This window comes from Helobdella robusta, assembly GCF_000326865.2.
Source record: "Helobdella robusta unplaced genomic scaffold HELROscaffold_57, whole genome shotgun sequence".
Lineage (NCBI taxonomy): Eukaryota > Metazoa > Annelida > Clitellata > Rhynchobdellida > Glossiphoniidae > Helobdella > Helobdella robusta.
In genome coordinates, this window is record NW_008705311.1 from 297,971 (window position 1) to 317,970 (window position 20,000).

The 20,000-nt window shown below is 34.0% G+C and overlaps 3 protein-coding genes across 3 annotated transcripts in view; 1 reads left to right on the forward strand and 2 right to left on the reverse strand.

Moving 5' to 3' along the window:
* Positions 1-1,524: 1,524 nt before the first annotated feature.
* HELRODRAFT_193690 (hypothetical protein) lies at positions 1,525-6,044 on the reverse strand (the record flags this gene model as incomplete). The annotated part of the gene is made up of 6 exons (XM_009028639.1): positions 1,525-1,769; positions 1,803-3,379; positions 4,111-4,230; positions 4,651-4,812; positions 5,041-5,123; positions 5,996-6,044. The coding sequence occupies 5 exons, from the start codon at positions 6,042-6,044 to the stop codon at positions 3,227-3,229; spliced, it is 567 nt and encodes a 188-aa protein (XP_009026887.1). The 3' UTR covers positions 1,525-1,769; positions 1,803-3,226.
* Positions 6,045-10,124: 4,080 nt separating this feature from the next.
* On the reverse strand, positions 10,125-13,941 carry HELRODRAFT_102800 (hypothetical protein; the record flags this gene model as incomplete). Its single annotated transcript, XM_009028640.1, has 8 exons — positions 13,888-13,941; positions 13,264-13,490; positions 12,986-13,068; positions 12,360-12,503; positions 11,778-12,007; positions 11,347-11,538; positions 10,609-10,650; positions 10,125-10,253 (listed from the first exon to the last, which is right to left on the reverse strand). Coding segments are annotated over exons 1-8 (1,050 nt in total), but the record flags the coding sequence as incomplete, so codon positions are not given.
* A 2,207-nt stretch (positions 13,942-16,148) lies between these two features.
* HELRODRAFT_193692 (hypothetical protein) overlaps positions 16,149-20,000 on the forward strand; it is a gene marked incomplete at its 5' end in the record, with an annotated part of 3,931 nt that continues 79 nt past the window's right edge. The window contains 3 exons of the mRNA XM_009028641.1: positions 16,149-17,242; positions 18,514-18,779; positions 19,073-20,000. The exon at positions 19,073-20,000 is cut by the window's right edge and continues 79 nt beyond it. Coding sequence (XP_009026889.1) covers positions 16,149-17,242; positions 18,514-18,779; positions 19,073-19,857 — 2,145 coding nt within the window. The 3' untranslated portion in view covers positions 19,858-20,000. The remainder of the gene's footprint in view (positions 17,243-18,513; positions 18,780-19,072) is intronic.

Genomic DNA, 20,000 nt, shown 5'->3' on the forward strand with positions numbered 1-20,000 from the left:
CTGAGGATCCCCGTCTGGTGTGGTTTGGTGTGGCTGTTGCAGTCTTTTGTGGCTGGCACCAAAGTTTAACTATTTAACTATACAGGGCTAGTAAAGATAGGTTGACTGTCCTCTTAATATTTTTACATTTCCATGGTTTTTCTAATAAATGAAATGAATTTTTGACAAAAAATATTTAACGGTGCTTAGTAATCTGGGCAGGTCACATTACTTACATTACTTTTTGGTGCTAATTTGCTGAGAAATTGAAATATACTATTGAAAATTATTCGGTTAAATCCAGAAACCTTGATGGAAATAATCGCAAGAACATCGTGAATTTGTGCGTCTTACTCGCTCCATCCAGCCCCTCACTTCTACTTTCATCTATTGTGCTTGTTGATTATCGGCGAATTTTAAAATTTAAAAGTATTTCGCTTGATCTAATCACAATAATCTCACACACACACACGCACGCACACACACACAAGTTTACAAAACACAGGCACACACACACGTACACGCACACCCACACGCACACACACAGTAACGTACCGTTGTATGCTGAGGTATGAAACTGCTGCTGGCATTCCATTGTTCAGCTGGAGCTGCTTATAAATCGTTGATGATATCGTGTCATGAAAAAGCATTTGAATAGAAAATGAGAGAGAGAAAGAGAGAGAGAGAGAGAGAAGGAAAGAAAGAAGCAGATAGATAGAGAGAGAGAGAGAGAGAGAGAAAGAAAGAAAGAAAGAGAAAGAAAGAAAGATAAGACAGGACAAAGACAGAGAAGCAGATAGAAAGAAAGAAAGAGAGAGAGAGAGAGAAAGAGAGAAAGAAAGAGAAAGATAAGACAGGACAAAGACAGAGAAGCAGATAGAGAGAAAGAAAGAGAGAGAGAGAGAGAGAGAGAGAGAGAGAGAGAGAGAGAGAGGGTGAGAGCCAACCAGACACCAAATCATGCAAGAATTATTCGGTTGGTTGGATGAAGAATGTTTGCATGTAGATTTTGTTGGCTCGTCTCACTCTATGATTATAGTAATTATTATTATGATGATGATTATTATTATTATGATTATTATTATAATTATGTGGCTTTCATGATGATGATGATGGTCGTGGTGGAAGAATGATGACGACGACGATGATGATGATGAAAATGAGTAAGATGATGATCCTAACTAAAATGTTTTCTCTTCATTTTTGCAATAAAATATACTTTTCAAGTAATTTTTCTACTTCTCGCCGAGATTAATTAAAAAATTTTTAAATTAATTTTGCCAAAATTTTGTCAATGCATCACACACACACACACACACACATACACACACACACACACACACACACACACACACACATGTTGCACGTTATTGCCGGAGGTCTTGGGGGTCTCTTTGCATTAAAACCCGGTTACCGCTGCACCGGTGCCAGACATCTTACCTATTACACCATTACGTCGCCAGATTATATTACGGTGGTAAAATGCTTTCAGACAAATGATAAACTTTAAAACTATGGATCAATCCCTGGTCCAAAAATACATCAAAAAAATAACACTGGTTTTATTGCTATGTGTATACTTATTCGTTGTTAATTAATGACAGATTCAATGAAAAAATAATCATCTTTGTTGATTTTAAAAACATTTTAATGAACTAAATTTAAAAATAAAATTAAATAAAAAGCATTTTAAGTGCTGAATTAAACTTCCTGAACACCATATCTGGATAAAATACTCGTTAAAATCGTAATAAATGCATTATTCGTGTGTGCGTGTGTGTGCGTTAGTGTGTGTGTGTGTGCGTTAGTGTGTGTGTGTGCGTGTGTGTGCGTTAGTGTGTGTGTGTGTAATCTAAAAATAGAATTGGCATATAAATATACGTACATGTGTAGTAATATAGAAATGACAAATGAACGAATGACAGAGCGATAAAATAATAAAACATAATTAGTCATAAAAGCATGATGACTCGTAATAGTAATAATATTATTAGTAATAATAAATAACAACAATAATAATATAATTTATATAATTTATAATAATAAAAACATAATTATCATCCAAGCTCTCTTTAAGGTAGATATATTTTAAAATTAATATTATTAAAAGGCTAATAAATAACATTATTGCTCCGTTTATTTATTTTACTTATTTGTTTAATTTTGTACTACTGTCTTCCTTGCTTGCTGTAACAGTTTCGGCGTCTGTCAGAATAATAATTTAAAGAATAATAATAAAAAAAAATTAACATCACCATACAAAGTCGCATAGCCAGGAATGGTATAATGTAGGAGAGCCCTAACCCAAAATGAAACATCATCGCTAGGAGGGCAGGGCCGTCCCCTATCGGCCCATCTCTACGCCGAATTTAACGATGGGGAGGCCCTGGCGGTCTCTACCCATATAAGAGGGAGAGGGGTGTCCCTTAATAATTTACTGATTTCAGATTTCAGTGCCAGCTACAAGAATTTGATAAAAAATATAGATACTTGAAGATAATTTGAAATAAAAGTATATCTATTAGATAATATAATTTTATTTTACTTCAATAGAATCGTTTAAATAGACACAGACATTGTAAATAAAGATTACTATATTATATATGTGAGTGTGTTTGTGTGTGTGTGATGTGTGTGTGTTTTTGTGTGTGTGTGTGTGTGTGTATGAACAAATGGATGGAATATGTATATTGATAACACACACACACCTACACACACACGTACACACACACACACATGCACACACACATCACATATAAATAGGTACGTGTGACAATGACAATCGCAATTTGACTGATAAAAGTAGCAATAAAAATAAAAACATAAATTAAATAATAATAATAATAATATGATAATAACAATAATAATTACTTCACACCGTTAATAAGTGGCTCTTGACAAATTGACATTTTATAATGAATTCGTCATTTAATATAGTGTATACACATTCTTAAAAGTAATATGATATAAGTACATATATAAATATATATATATATATGTGTGTATATAAAGAGAGAGAAAGAGAGAGAGAGAGAGAGAGAGAGAGAGAAAAGAGAGAGAGAAAAAAAGAAAGAGAGAGAGAGAGAAGAGAGTGAGAAAGAGAGAAAGAGAAAGAGAGTACAGTACTTCATGCATTAAGAAGTCCCTACTTGAAGTTAGTACACACAGAGCATTGTACTACAAGATAGTACACACACATAGCAATGTACTACAAGTAGTTAGTACACACAGAGCATTGTACTACAAGCTAGTACACGGCAGTCTGAGATGTATACTCTGGTGGCGGGTTGGAGTTTGTGCTACTTGTGGTGGTGGTGGTGTGGTGGGGGATGGTGCGCTGGTTGAAGAAGAGGAGGACGGCGTCCACTGCGAATAGGACCATTGAGAAAAAGGAGAAGAACTGCGTGGAGGAGAAATTATGAATCATAATTGATAATATTAATAGGGCTCGTGATGGCTCAATGGTTAAAGGCGCCCGGTTTTCCTGCTGCAGTGACTGGGTTCGAATACAAAGAGATCCCAGGCTATCATATGCATATCATATCATATGCAATGTGTGTGATACGTGGTTTTCACGCGTATTCATATACGCTGTGTGTGTTTGTCGTTGAAACCTCTGAAGCAAGTGCAAGAGAGAGAGTAACCTTTAACCTTTTAACTTTTAATAATAATGTGAAATAATCATTTTTTATTTATTTATGAAAATCCTAAACGAAGATTAAAAATAGATAATATATTTTTCTCGACTGTCCATTCTTCTGACCATTTTGATGTTTGATGTCCATTCTTCTGACCATTTTGATGTTTTTGAGGTTAGGAAGGAGGTCACTCAAAGTGACCTCCTTCCTAACCTAAACGTTATTCATGCCTCATGGATCTTCTTCCACTGCTAATCATTTCCATATATCTTTGCCACTCTTATTTTCGTCTTTATCATTGGATAACAAATTGTATAACAAATAAGGGTTCCACTTGTCCTAGCCTTGCTCCATTAATTATTTCTCTTTCTTCCGATCTTCTTATTGCAACAATATCATCATTAAAGGCGCCAATCTGCCAGCAGTATCGTGAGTTTATTTAGTTTTAGGTCCTCAAAAAAAAAAAAAAAAAAAAAAAATCATAAAAACTGACACTAGCTGCCCCTGCGCAGCCACGGATACGCGAATTGAACCAGGCGTTTCCGGCCGCGGCAGCTGCCACGATCCCGGCGATGAAGTAGAAGACCGCCAGCACCATGTTCGCGATCACTTCCTGTTCCGGATTTTCATTATTTATTTGTTTGTTTGTTTGTATATTTGTTTGTTTGTATATTTGTTTGTTTGTATATTTGTTTGTTTGTTTGTTTATTTATTTATAATTGACTATCAATTGTAATCAATTGTGGTTTGTATTTGATTCTGATTTTATTTATAAATTTTTATTAATTAGTAATTTGGTGGCATCATTTGAAAATTCTATAAAAAAAATAAAAGAGATCCGACTACTAAAAAAAAACAGTTTCAAAGTAAAACACCAAAGGTCATTCCACACCAAAAACACTCCACACCAACACACACCACAAAAACAACACACAAAGGTCACTACACATAAAAACGCATTCTACACCAACCAATACACACCAACCAATACACACCAACCAACACACACCACAAAACATACCACCCGACTAACAATCTTGTACTGAACTAGAACGTCGGGATAAAAATTGAGGAAGTAGAGGAGGAAGAATCCAAGAGCCAGGATGAATCCCAACACTCCCGTAAACACGACCCACCCGAGCCCGCTGTAGTCCGGCTGACCGGAAGCGGTTGCGAAGGATAGGATGGAGAAGATCTGTTGGTGTTGTTAATTATGTTGTTGTTGTATATGTTGTTGTTGTTGGTGGTGGTGGTGTTCCGTTGTTGTTGTTTTGTGTATATGTTGTTGCTGTGTTGTATATGTTGGTGACTAGTTTATTTGTGTTGTTGTTGCTGGTTTGATGAACAAACGAACGAACGAACGAATGAATGAATGAACGAACGAACGAATGAACGAATGAATGAATGAATGAATATTTCTAACGATTTCCGTAATTTTCAGAATTCCCTGTACCGTCACCACGAAATCCGGTCTCAATCCCACTCTATTGGAATCCATGACAATTCCTTCAGGGATTGAATGAATGAACGAATGAATGAAGAATGAACAATTGAATAAGTGAGTGGGTGGTGGAACGAATGACTGAACGATTGATTGATTGATTGAATGATTGATGGAATAAATTAAAAAATGATTGCAATGCGATTCGTGATGTGAAAATGTTATTTATAACAACAACAACAATAATAATAATAATAACAAGAGCAGCAACAACAATAACAACAACACTGATGAATTAAGATTCAAACCGCCTTGAGTTGATAAATAAATATACGTAAGGCCGTTGAAAAAGTATATCAAAAATTGAGAAAATATTTCAAATAATTTGGCGTTTTGGTATAATTTAAAAAATTTACAGACAAACACACACACACAAACACATATACACACACATATATACACACACACATACGCACATACACACGCAAACACACACACACACATGTAAGTCTTCCTAAAAAAAACATGCATGTTTTTAGAGAAAACATATTATTAAATTTCGGTTCATTAGCTGAATGTTAATTAACAACCTAATAGAGTTTATTTACAATAAGGGAGCCAAAAAAAAGTTTAAAAGATGATAAATTTTACAAGAATTAAACGGAAGAGAGATATATAATTAAATTACTCACATTACTGATATTTAGTATTACATTTGATGGATTACAACTGAAAAATTCTTGTCAATTCGGAATTATATACCACTAAATTGGATATAATAGCGATCAAATTCCAACAAAACTCCGTAATCAACCCAAACTGAACTAAGATACACAAAGCTGGATGAGGGTATCGGAAGGAAAGAAGGACAGCCGAGATTTTAGCTTAATTTTGAATAGATAGGAAATAGTTTAAATGTTTTGGGTACAAAGAACACCTTCCATATTATTTGAAATTTTATTTTCTCTTTTGAAGTTTTTCTTCATGTCCGTTTTAGCCTTTCATGAAATAAACTAGTAAGAGAGAAACAATTTTTGCCAAATTTTAGGACCTAGGACTTTGTCATTGTAGGTAAGTTTTAGGCATGTTTTATAAAAGTAAATAACAGGTGGGTGTCTTGTGTGTGTTTGTAGTTTGGACGGATTTAAAAATTTTTTTTTTTAGTCTTTACTATTGCTGCTCTGACATACGCAGAACTACGGATTCAGCGTGAATATGAAAGATAAGAGAAAGAAGGAAGGTGTAAACTGTTTTAAAATGAGTATATGTATTTATATATATGTGTGTGTGTGTGTGTGTGTGTCTGTGTGTGTTTATGTATGTATGTATGTGTGTGTGTATGTGTGTGTTCGTGCGTGTTTCATTATTGATAAATAATAACATTGAAATTATACAATACCATACGAATGTTGATCATTATGGTAATGATTGCAGGAATGAGGATGATGATGATGATTGTGACGATGATGGTAATGATTGTGATGATGATCATGATGATGATGATGGTGATAATTATACGGACGGTGTTGTAGCTTCTTTTCAGTTTGTCATTAATTTGACTATAAGTTCAATGATTTATGAAATATTCCAAATTTTATATTAATACATTCATTCTCCCATTCACTAATTCATGCATTCATTCAAGTTTTATTCATTCATTCATTCATTCATTCATTCATTCATTCATACACTCATTCATTCATTCATTCATTCATTCTTCCTTTCTTTCATAAATCCATTAATTCATTTACTCAGTCGATCTATTAATTAGTTCATTTATTTGAAAATTTTATTTGGAAATATGAAATATTTATTAGTTTGTTCGTTCGCTCATTCATTCATTCCTTTGTTCATTTATTCATTCATTTATTCATTCATTTACTCTTTTTTCTTTTCTTCTATCAATTATTTTAGTTTTCACTAAATTGATCACTTGAAAAAGCTTAAAACTATTATCTTTATGAATTTTTTTAAACCATGTCTGAATCAAATTGCACCCTGTATTTTTTTTGCATAACGACAAATTTAATTAAGTTTTTTTATGTTTGTATGTCAGTCTATTTGTTTGTTTGTATGTTTGTTCGTTAGTTTGTACGCTTGTATGTTTGTATAATTTGTTTGTTCTTTTGTATGCGTATGTATATATTTGTATGTATAACTTTGTATGGATGCTAATATTTGTGAGTGAGTGTGTGTATGTATGTATGTATGTGTGTATTTATGTTAAAACCAAAACATGATGAATGACACTGAACAGTCAAACATCAAGTAACATCAAGTCGATTAACATTTTGATTTGTCGTTAATCGCACACTTCGGCATTCAATTGGAGTATGTATGTATGTATATGTGTATGTATGTATGTTTGTTTGTATGTACGTATGTATGCATGTATGTTTGTTTGTATGTACGTACGTATGTATGTATGTATGAACTTATGAATGTGTAGGTGGATGGACGAAATTTTGTATGTGCATTTGTTTGTATCAAATGGAACATGCTAGGTGATGCTGCTCTAATACAGGTATTACAGGTGCTTTTTGCTTGTGTGTGTGTGTGTGTGTGTGTGTGTGTGTGTGTGTGTGTGTGTGTCTATGTGTATGTGTGTGTGTCAACGGATGTGTACGTGTATGTGGGTATAGAAATGTGATGTATGAGTCATAGTAATATTCTTATTGTTATAAGTATTTTTTGTTATTAACAATTATTATTATTCATTATTTAAAAGTTAAAAGTTCGTATTTTATAGAAGAACAAAAACGAGAAGAACAAGAAGAACAAGAACAATAAAATGATAACAATTTCAATAAAATATATTATAACCAACCTCAGCATATAATAGAATCGAATTCAACTTGCTATTAAACAAGACAAATTTTTGTATTCTATTCAGCGCGTACGTATGTATGTTTTGTATGTATGTACGATTTTTATATGTATACATGTATGTTTACGCATGAAGGTACGTTTGTATACATGTATATATATATATGTATGTATGTGTATTCATGTTTATGCATGAATGTATGTACGTATGTATATGTATATTTATGTATGAATGTATGTATGTTTATGTATGAATGTATGTATGTATGTATATGTATTTTTATGCATAAATGTATGTATGTATGTATATGAATGCATGTATGTATGTATATAAATGTATGGGGTTATGTATGTATGTATGTGTGTGTGTGTGTGTGTGTGTGTGTGTGTGTGTGTGTGTGTGTGTGTGTATGTATGTATGTATGTATGTATGTATGTAGGTAGGTAGGTCGAGATATAGGTGAAATTCTATTCAGCACATAGACCGCTCAACAACGTAAGAACACCTGTACGCTATTATATTCACCATAGATAAAACAATTTTCATAATTTTAATTTAAAGTATTCTTTGTTATAACTCTTTACTTAAATTGTTTATTTATTTACTGTAGTACGTGATTCTTCGTAGATAATTTTGACGTGATTTCGGTGAGAAGTTTTATTTCGTTACTTGCTGGTGTTTTATTTCGAGTATGAAATGTTTTATTCCATTCGCTAGGTTTCGCATTTTCGCTGAAAAAATCGTTGTTATTAATATTATAACGGTAGAGTAAAATTTTCATTTATTTCAAAGTGGTCAATGTCTTCTGTATCATATCGTCCAAGTACATATTAATGAAGAAACTAACTTCGAACAAATGACTGATTGTGAGAGTGGTAACTGAATGTACGGATGATTGATTGAAAAACACGAATGGAAGATTGTTTGACTGCGGAAAAGGATTGAGAAACGAATGAAGGATTGTTTGACTGCGAAAAGGATTGAGAAACGAATGAAGGATTGTTTGACTGCGAAAAAGGATTGAGAAACGAATGAAGGATTGTTTGACTGCGAAAAAGGATTGAGAAACGAATGAAGGATTGATTGACTGCGAAAAGTGACATTTAAATGGATGAATTGAAGGATAGTTAAGTGATTAAAAAAATGAACGTACGAATTTTCATTCAATAAATGCCCGAATGGTTGATTAAGTGAACGACAATTTGAACGCTTTAATTCATTTATAAACGAATGTATGAATGGATGGATAGATGAATGAATGAATGGATGAATGAATGAACGAATGAATGAATGAATGAATGAACGAATGAATGAATGAATGAATGGATGAATGAATGAATGAAGAAATGAACAAAATTATTCAATTGGAAATACTAACCATATATGTTAACAAATAAATGAACCAAAGGTCAAATCTAAAACTGTCCATAAGTCAAAATACGAATTATTGATTTGATCGAACGAAAGAATGAATAAACAAATGAATGAATGAAAGAATAAATGAATGAATGAATGAATGAATAAAAAAAAAGAATTGAAAATGAATTAACGAACGAGACAAATAAATATCCACAACTTTTGATTAAATATGATTAGAAAGGATTACATAGAACAAAATTATGAAACTCCATTAAGAACTTTACATATTCAATACATTAGAAGCTTGATCAACAACACACTATACATACAAACACCAATAAAAACAAAATAAATAAATACATAAACATATTTTGTATAAGTTGTATTCATGTATGTGTGTATATAGGTATGTACATATGTATGTATGTCTGTTTGTCTTCTTTTTTATGTAATGTTGGTCCCGATTTATAAAAGCTAACAAAACTAATTAATAGAAAAAGTTAATTTTGTGTGTGTATGTGTGTAAAATCACACCAAGAACACCAACTCAAACATAAAGAAAGATGAATGAAACATATTAAACCTCTCGGTAGATTATTTAATAAAGTTTATTAATTACTAAAAAAATTGTTTTCTTAGTTTTATTAATTTTTTATTTGTCAAGGTTGAGTTTCACGCTCAATTTTTGTCGCCATTTTATTATTGAATCATCAACATTGACACCAGCCAACAAATCAATCCAGCTAAACATTGCAGCCAAACCACTATCCAACCAAACAATTCAGCCAGCCAACCAAACAATTCAGCCAGCCAACCAAACAATTCAGCCAGCCAACCAATCAAATCACTCAAATATTGATGAGAGACTGTAGAATGACCAATAGATGCAGTTGAAGAGGATGAAAGTGATGGGGAAAATCTTCCTGGCTATCTTGTCCAACTGGCGGGCTTGGTACTTTCCGTCGTGTTGGGGTTTTGGGGTGTTTCTTGGGGAACGGCCAGCGTGTTTCTGTGGTGGAAAAAGGGGGTAAAAAAAATTTGGAACACTTCGAAGTTGATTTTAATAAAAAATTTGCCGGTATGTTTCAATATCTGGGATCTCAAATTTTAGAAAAAAATTTAATCGATAGGGTACTGGGATTAAAAAAATTTAATGGCTGATTTGTTATATGGACTAAATTGGGTGTTAAAATTCTTGTATAGTTTTTCGTTAGTTAAGCAAGTCTAAATTATATTTATATATAATTCTATATTATAAGCAAGTCTAAATGCTAAATTATTCGTTGATTAAAAAATTAGAACGCAATATTTTTCAAACTAAAACTTTTATATTTGTTCTCCATTGGAAAGACGTGAAATACAACCTTGAAACAGTTGAGGGCCTTTTTCGGTTTTCGCTGTCCTGGCTGTGTCGGACAAATGGAATGAAATGGTGTGAATTGAAATGGATTGAAATGAAATGGATTGAAATGAAATGAAGTGAAATAAAATGAAATGAATTATTTCTGGTCTATTTTATGTAAAGTTTTTAAAATAAAAAAACTTATCGAGCGCAATCAGTAGCGGATCCAGAATTTGACGGTGGGAAGGGGTAATTTTCAATCAGCAATGTTTACAACGACATGGGAAGGGGTAATTTTTAATCAACGAAGTTCACAACGACATTTTTTTGTTTATCTCTCGTTAAATTTGGTTAGTTTTTCGGCAAAGTTATTTGAGGTTTTTGGGTTTACCTTTTCTGTTAATCTTTTTCACGATATGAGGAAATATTACATTACGACGTAAAAATATATTGGAATATGCTACAGATTTTTAATTATTTTAATTAGGGCACACCCCTGCATACCCCTCCAGAATCCACCACCTCTAGGCACGATGCAAAATTGTTTATTGGTTGCTATGAAGTCGTTAACTTAACTTTTCGTCATATAAAATAAAAAATGTGTATCAACCAAACGAATAAACAAACTTTAACAAAAAAAACACTCCAACTAACAAATCTAATGACACGACTCTCCCACTAAAATACATACACAAACAACAACATCTAACTATCCCTTCAACAACTATCCCTTCAACAACAATCCTGCAAATGAACTCACAGAGACGGGCAGGCCAGACTCCAGATCCCTGGTCTGGTTTGCAGGAATGGGAGGTAGTCTTCTGGGAGGCTTCGGGAACGACGGAGGGGGCTGAGGTCTGACTGTCCTTCGGGCTGTGACGTTGACAACGGCGTACTCGATGAGTGAGAGGAACACGAACAGCAAGCAGATGATCATCCAGACGTCTATGGCCTGTGTTTGTTAGAAGGAATAATCGGAAAAATTTCATTATTAAAATTCAATTTTTTTTATGAAGTATGAGACCATAAAAGTAATTAATGATTTGTACAAAACAAATTTTTTAATTTTTTTCATCAATTAAATAGCTAATTAATCAACTTTCAAACCAATGTTTTCACAGATTAACCATCCAACCAGGTAACCAATCATTCAATCGACCAACCAATCCCCTAACCAATCATTCAACCAACCTTAATGTAGGATACTCTGGGCAGAGTGGCTCTCGCCCCGCTACTCATAGTGGTTGTGGTGAGAACAGTCAGCAATCCGATGGAGACGCGGGCCGGGGAAGCATCCACGTTAATCCAGAAGGAAACCCAGGAAAGGATAACAATCAGGATGCTGGGAACGTACACTTGGATCAGAAAGTAGCCGATGTCTCTCTTTAGGATAAATTTAAACTCTAAGCAGGGGTACAATCCTGGGATTGGAAAGTTGTTTTTAATGAGATTCATTAACGTGATGAAATTTTTAACAAGGTCTTCCACCCTCCAAATTTAGTAGTAACTTTTTAGCTTTTCTTAGATTAGTTTAGGTTAGCTTAACTAGTTATTTAACTGAAACATTTCAGTCAATCTAACCATTCAGCTATCAATCTAACCATTCAGCTATTCAATCAACCATTCAGCTATTAAATCAATCATTCAGCTATTAAATCAACCATTCAGCTATTAAATCAACCATTCAGCTATTAAATCAACCATTCAGCTATTAAATCAACCATTCAGCTAATACATAAGCTAGCTAGAGAGATATCTGAATGAATGGCCAACCAGTTGTATAGTTCTGATCGCAGTTGATGACAGAGGAGTTCTTGATGAAAAACTGAGGAAGTTGAAGATCCCGCGAGATGTCAATGGCTATCGACTCGTTGTGCTGCAACATCCTGAAGTACATGGTCTCATACGTGTAGCCAACTTTTTTAAAGTGATTATTTTTTTTTTAATTTATTATTCGTTTTCGGAATTTTAAAGACATCTTTCATTTTGAAAAAAAAAATTATTAGCACATCCCTGCCGTTTTATCTGATCCTTATTTGTTGTTTTAACGCACTGGCCAGAAAGAAAACCTTCTGCACTTGTTACGGCTTCATCCACATGCTCACAAAGTTTAAATTTGCAAATTATAATGTTATAAACGTTTCCGAGATATTGCAAGTTGTTCGATTCATCTACATACAAATAAATGTAGTTTTTGTTTCGTGTTTATTATTTTTACACAATCTACTACTCTTTATAATTAACTGATTGACTGATTGATTGACTGATTAATTGACTGACTGATTGATTTTAAACTGAATGCAAAGCTTTTTCAGTAAATTTTGTAACGAAAAAATTAGAATGAAATCAAATTTCAAGATAAAAAAAATTGAAAATATAAAAATCGAAAATATTCTGACAGCTCTCAAAGAGCATAGGGCAGACTTGGGTGTCCATCGGGAACTTTTCCAGGTTCATCGGACAGGCGAGGGTTGCCGTGATTCTGTGATTGATTGGTTGATTGGTTGGTTGATTGGCTGGTTGATCGGTTGATTGAGTGGCTGGTTGATTGGTTGGTTAGTTAGTTGGTTGGCTGGTTGGTTAATTGATTGGTTAGTTAGTTGGTTGAATGGCTGGTTGATTGGTGGGTTGGTTGGTTTAAAATTTTTTTAAAACAATTTCAAGAGAGGTCACTAACTTGGTAACGTACCAAAGGGTACCAGCCGGAGTCAGTTTTAGCATCCTGTTCTCGACGGTCACGAGGTGGAAGTTGGCAGCTTTCTCATTCCTCAAAAATGTATCAGGCAACCAGATTTCTTTGTACCTGGAGTCCCCAAGTCTCAGTTCTTTAACGTCATTACTTGCATTCAAGCTCATGCGTGGATCTTTCCATGTCTGTCTCAGGTACATGCTTACAGAGTAGTCCTTGTAGTTTTTGTTGTTTTGGTTTTTGGTGGTGTTGGTGCTGTTCGTTGTTGTTGCTGTTGTTGTTGGGTATGGAGTTTGTTGTTATTGTTGTTGTAGTTGTTGTTGGTGTTTTTGTTTTAATTATTGATGCTGTTGCTGTTGCGCATCAATTGTAAGGATAATTCGCAAAAATATCTCATTTTAATTAATTTTAATTACATATTAAAGCCTAATTAATTAAATCAGTTATTTGAGTATAATCCGACCAATATCGACCGATTTTTTTCTACCGATAGACCCGAGTTATACCGACTAATCGAGAAATACCGCCAGGCATACATCATCAATGATAAGTATAGTTAGGAGTTTGAAAAAAAAAATTTGATGAACTTTTTTTCCAGCGAGTCTTACTTACCATCGTCTGTTCGTTAATGGAGTAGAAACTTATGATGTAGACTCCTAGCTGAACCTCTGTAGCATTAGCTGGGTTGGATGTTATATAAGTAAATGAAAAAATGAATGAATGAATGAAAGAACGAACGAACGAAAAAACGAACGAATGAATGAATGCATGAATGAATGAAGTGAATGAATGTAGTATTAATTGAATTATACGAAAGATGTTCGAACAGGTGAATGGATGTAGATGAATTATTAAATGAACGAACGAATAAAGGAAAAATGGAAAAAAATTAACAAATCAATGATTATATAGTTAATTAATTGGTTTAATCAGATAATTAATTAATTAATTAAATAAATCAATTGATTAAATTAGTTAGTTAATTTAAAATTTAAAAATATGGCAAAAACTGACATAAGGATGGTGGCTCTTGTTTGTTGTAAGACTTCATTACTCTGTTCATTACTTCAGAGACTCTGATGTATGTTTGTATTTTTGTTTGTATCTTTGTTTGTATCTTTGTTTGTATCATTGTTTGTATGTTTGTTTGTATCTTTGTCTGTATGTTTTATTTGTGTTTGTGTTTATGTTTGTAATTTTATATGTTTGTATCTTTGTTTGCAATTTTGTTTGCATAAATATATCTGTATATATGTTTGTATCAATGATTGTATACTCTTCTTTCTCGTGCTTTATCCTTTCAGGACATTGGCTACCATACATAGACCTCCACAAAACCCGATCTTGAACATTTTGTAGTTGTTGAAATGTGGTGACATTCAACAAGTGAAGCAAGGACTTCACGAATGTTATTTGTTGTTGACCGCGATCTCTTCTCCCTGCAATCTTTCCAGTAGTTGTTAGATTTTCTATTCTTTCCTTCCGCATGATGTGACCAAAAAACTTTAACTGCCCCGTCGGATTATCAGTAGTAATTTCCTCTTTTCATAACCGGACCGTTTTAATACATCCTCATTCGAAGTATGAGGGGTTCAACTAATTTTTATAACTCTTCTCAAAAACCACATCTTAGCAGTTTTATTCTTTTTTTTCAATTTTTTTTAGAAATTGTCCAGGATTCAGAGCCGTAAGTTAGCACAGAAAAAATGTATCACCCTAACAGTTTCAATTTTGTTGATATTCTGATTTTACAGTTAGCGAGGATGTCTTTCATTTTAGATTATTCATCTTTCGCCATTTGAATATCAAAAGAAGGATAGCTTTGAGGAAAGATTGTACATATTGTACAGTATTCTTAACAATCCTATGTCTGTATATGTGTGTGTAATTGTATGTATGTTTGTATGCTTGTGTCTATGTACGTTTGTACGCTCGTGTCTATTGTTTGTATGTGTAATGATATACAAAAATGATATACAAAATACAAAAATGATACAAAAGTGATATACAAAAATGATATACAAAATGATACAAAACAAATGATGTAATACAATGCTGACTAACGATTGGTCCTTCGTATAGATCACTTTTTTCCCGGTTCTGTTTTAAAACGATAAAGATGGCGATGATGATGAAGATGAATGTGAAGAAAATGAATGTGATGATGATGAAGATGAGTGTGATGATGATGAGGAAGACGACGACGATGATGATGAAATTGGTGAATATTTTATGGTGAGGATTGTCGACGATGATGATGATGATTACACCATTTTTTTTTTAAATTATGTAATGCTGAATGGTACAACGACACTGAAAATAAATAATCAAACTTTAAGATTATTATATCTATGTACGTGTTTATTTTTATTTATTAAACTTTATTTATTGTTCTTTTGTTTACGTTTGATAAAACAAACATTGATAATTTTAGGATGATAATAATATAAAATTAACCCACAGAGAGAGAGAGATGAGAGAGAGAGAGAGAGAAAGAGAAAGACAGACCTACAAACATAGAATGTGTGTTTAGTATTGTTTAGCTTACGTGCATTGATATATCAAATTTGCTCAACTTAGTCCGTAGGGTAATAGTATATTTAGACTATTATTATTATTTAAGAAAAATTTTTGATTGTATTCAACGTTTGTAAACTGCGGTTTAAACCCCATTATAATAAATAATATCATGATTAACATAAAAATTATTATTATTTAATTTGATATATTTACTTTTTAAATTATAAGAAGGACTAATTTTAGAAGACTATAAAATTATTTCGACCTATATACATTTATAAGCTTATACATTTATAAGCTTAAAAAGCGTGTGCGGTTGCTGATGCATTAAACAACACAGTTTTTAAATTACAATGTCTAAGATGTTTTGCGATATTTGTCTAGAGGCCGTTGCGGGCAATTACTGTCTCGAATGTAGACAGTATTTTTGCTGCAAGTGTATTGCTGTGCACAATAAAATTAGATCAACATCGGATCACAGCGTCGAGAATGCCGAAAAATTTAGGCCAAAACTTGAGGAGCCGAACACATTTTCGAAAGAGTTGATCAGATTATCGGAAAGTGGTTCTAGCGACTTGGGCTGCAGCAGCGATTCAAGTTTCGACCATGATTTTGGTCTGTGTCTACACTCGAATGAGTGCCATCAAGACATATTTGAGGATGATGACGTTGTAGAGGATATCAATAATGCGGATGACAACAATGAACATCCAGCAACAACACTAACTAGAACGATTCTACATTCTGGTTCAGCTGATAATATCCGTAACACTAACAACAACATCGCTATTAGGACAACTTTTCAAAATGACAACATCAACTTCGAGAAAAACCTTTCAGATAACAATAACAACATCATCAACAACAATAACAACGATATGGACAACAACAAAATCAACAATACAACTACAATAGCCGCTGTAAACATCACCGACACTGATGACAACAACAACATCAACAACACAACAACCATTGCTACAATAAACAACAACAACCAGTCTGGAGACGCGGCACAGAGCGACGTCAAAGCAACGGCGACTGCAGTTGCGAAATCAGCATTAACACGGACGACTTCAACAACGAGCCACTCAAAGTGGCTGTGTTTCCTGCACCCCACAAGAACCATCAGATTTTACTGCATGGACTGCAAATCTTTCGTGTGCGGCGTCTGTCAGCTCGACTACCACAGCGAACACCACACCATCTTCATCGACGACTTCTTCGAATGGGAGATTCTGAAGCTGAGGCGACAGTCGCGAAGACATCGGAGAATGATGGCCTCCATTGACCAGGACCTCACCAAAATCAACGACATTTTCAAATCGTGGAGTCACAAGGATGCTGCAATTGTCAAGTTCATCAAGAAGTCGAAGGAGGAAATTCTAAAGAAGATCGACCAGGCTTGTGACGAACAAGTTAAAGTTCTGATCGCCAAGTCTGATGAAAGGTTGATCGAGGAGTTTTAGGTTTTTTTTGTATGCAAGTGTTTTACGTTCGTACGTTTGCATGTTTGTATGTTTGAATGTTTGCACGTTTGCATATTTGTTTGTTTGCAGGTGTAAATGTTTGAAAGTAAAGGCAATGTGTTTTATCACATAACATTTTCTTGAAAATATGTCTCAGTATGTTCCCTTTCACTTCACAAGCAGCCACAAATCTTCTAAACTGTCCAAACGTGTAAACGGACTGTGATAGTGTTTAAAAAAACGTTTGAAACCTATCAAAATTAGTAACAGCTCTGACCTCTGAGGAAAAAAATATTTTTAAATAAATTAAGAGCCGGCAGACGTAAAAATTTTACGTCAGCTCCATTTTAATGCTCACTTTTGAAATGTTCATCCTGATGTTTATCATCACCATGTTCATCTAAGTGTTCATCCCTTTGTTCATCTTACTGTTCTCTTACTGTTCATCATAATTGTCATCTCATCCACAAGTTCTAGCCATATTTCTTTGTTAATGTATATTACGATTCATTAACTATAGAAGCGCCTGGCACATCTGCGTCTGGCGTTTTTATTAGCTTCTTTTAAAACCTTCGCTAGGTCGTTGCGTCATCAATTATTTAGGTTTGTTATAAAAAGTGAGAAAAAAATGTAAAAAATAACGAAAATAAATTTGACAATCAAAAAAGCAAAGTTTCTAAAAGTATAGGATTTAAATGAAAGTAAAATTACTCTAGCAGCATTAGTCTTTAACAGAAAAATATATTTTCATCACTTCCCGTGTTTTTTCTTCGCTGAAATTCAAATTGTTTTGTATTTTACTAATTTTCAACTCTTTACGTAACGCATCTTTAGAAATACGCTTCAAAAAAATATTTTTTATAAAAATTAAACATACTGATTCTGAACACAGAGTAATTGTATCTAAATTTATATAAGATCTGTTTTCTATTTGATACATTCATATCAAACATTATACGGAAGCAAAAGAAAGTATAGCATACAAACCTGAACATACTTATAAAAAATTCTAACTAAATTCAAAAATCTCCAACAAAATTCTGAAATCCCCAAAAAAATTCTGAAATTCTCAACAAAATTTTGAATTCCCAACAAAATCCTGAAATTTCCAACAAAATCCTGAAATCCCCAACAAATCTTGAAATCCCCAACAAAATCCTAAAATTCTCCAAAAAATCCTGAAACTCCCAACTAAATCCTAAAATTCCCTACAAAATCCTGAAATCCCCAATCCTACCGACAACCACATTAGAGTGAAAGGCATACGAGTCCTGAAGCACCAGCTGATGACGTTGAAAGAGGAGTTGTTGGACCACGCCATTCACAACGCGGACGTCTGCCACTTACTTAGGCAGGAACATTCTGATCGTCTCACAGGCTACAAACCCTACATCCAGCCGAAATTCGATTTGAAGTTTTTGGAGATTGAGAGAATTCCAGAGGTCCGTTTTGTTAGACAGGAGTGCGCTTTTGATCTGGCTAGAGATCATCTTGGATTCGGGTATCTCATGTATAAAAGTAAGCGGTTGTTGGTTGTATGTAATTATTGTTTTTCTGTTGAAGTGGCCATACTAGATACATTTTTTATAACTTTTTTATGTTCAACCAGCCTACTATGCCTATAACCAATTTTTACTCTAAGAAACAGATAAAATTTCGTTCGTTCTTTTGTATTTGTGGAGTTCTTGTATTGTCTTTTTTTTGTTTGTTGTTTGACACAAAATAACAATTTCAGTATTGTTGTTGGTAATTTTTTATGTTGCATACAATTTTCACAATCATTTATCAAGGATTTATTTTTTCTTGTTCAGAAATTCAGAACTTCAAAAAGCTGAAAAAGAAATTTGAAGTGGTGGGAGCCTCGATATATAAATCCAAACTCTACATCTGCTACTGGGCTACGAAGTACATCAGTGTCTTTGATACAGGCAGCTTCAAACACCTCCACAAATTCAAAATATCCGCCGTCATCCTGCCTAGCGACATGATCACGATGAACGAGAAAGTTTACATTTCAGAGATGTACAACGGTCTCGTGCACAGGATCAACATTGAATCTGATATCTTACTCAAGCCGCTTCAAATCAACTCTAAACTAGTCGTCCTCTCACGTGGTTTCAACGACCACCTGTTAGTTCTCTGCTGCGACAAGCGACAATTCATCATCTTCAATGCAAATGGCGAGCAGAAGAAGGTAGCGAACCTGCCTCGATACATCCGCAGCCCTACCTACATCACCACAAACCAGGACAGAAACTTTCTCGTAACTTCCGCGGGGGACAGCTCGTGTTTATACATTTTGGACCAGATGTGCAGATGTCTTATCAAGTACTCCACCAACTGCCCCAGACAGAAACTCACACAGCCGAGACACGCCACCTTTGACGAAAAGGGGAACGTGATGGTCTGCGATTATGGCAATCAGAGATTGGTCTTTCTGAACCATAGGTTAAAGTTCATTTGCGAGTTGCCTCTGGCGGAGTTCAAGGGCAAGCCCGCTTTTGTGAGTTTTAATGGAGGGCTGGACCAGAGGTTCTACGTTGTGACCCATGGCAACAGAGCCATCGTGAAGGTTCAGATGGAAGTGCTCATTTGAATTCGTCGCAAGTCCGATCTCACTTTTGACGTCCTTCCTCGTCCAACATCTTTCCATTTATGAACTTGTATAATTATTTCTTCTGTGAGCTCAGAAAGACCAACTTCCGATCGATATAACACTTACATTTTCAAACACACATG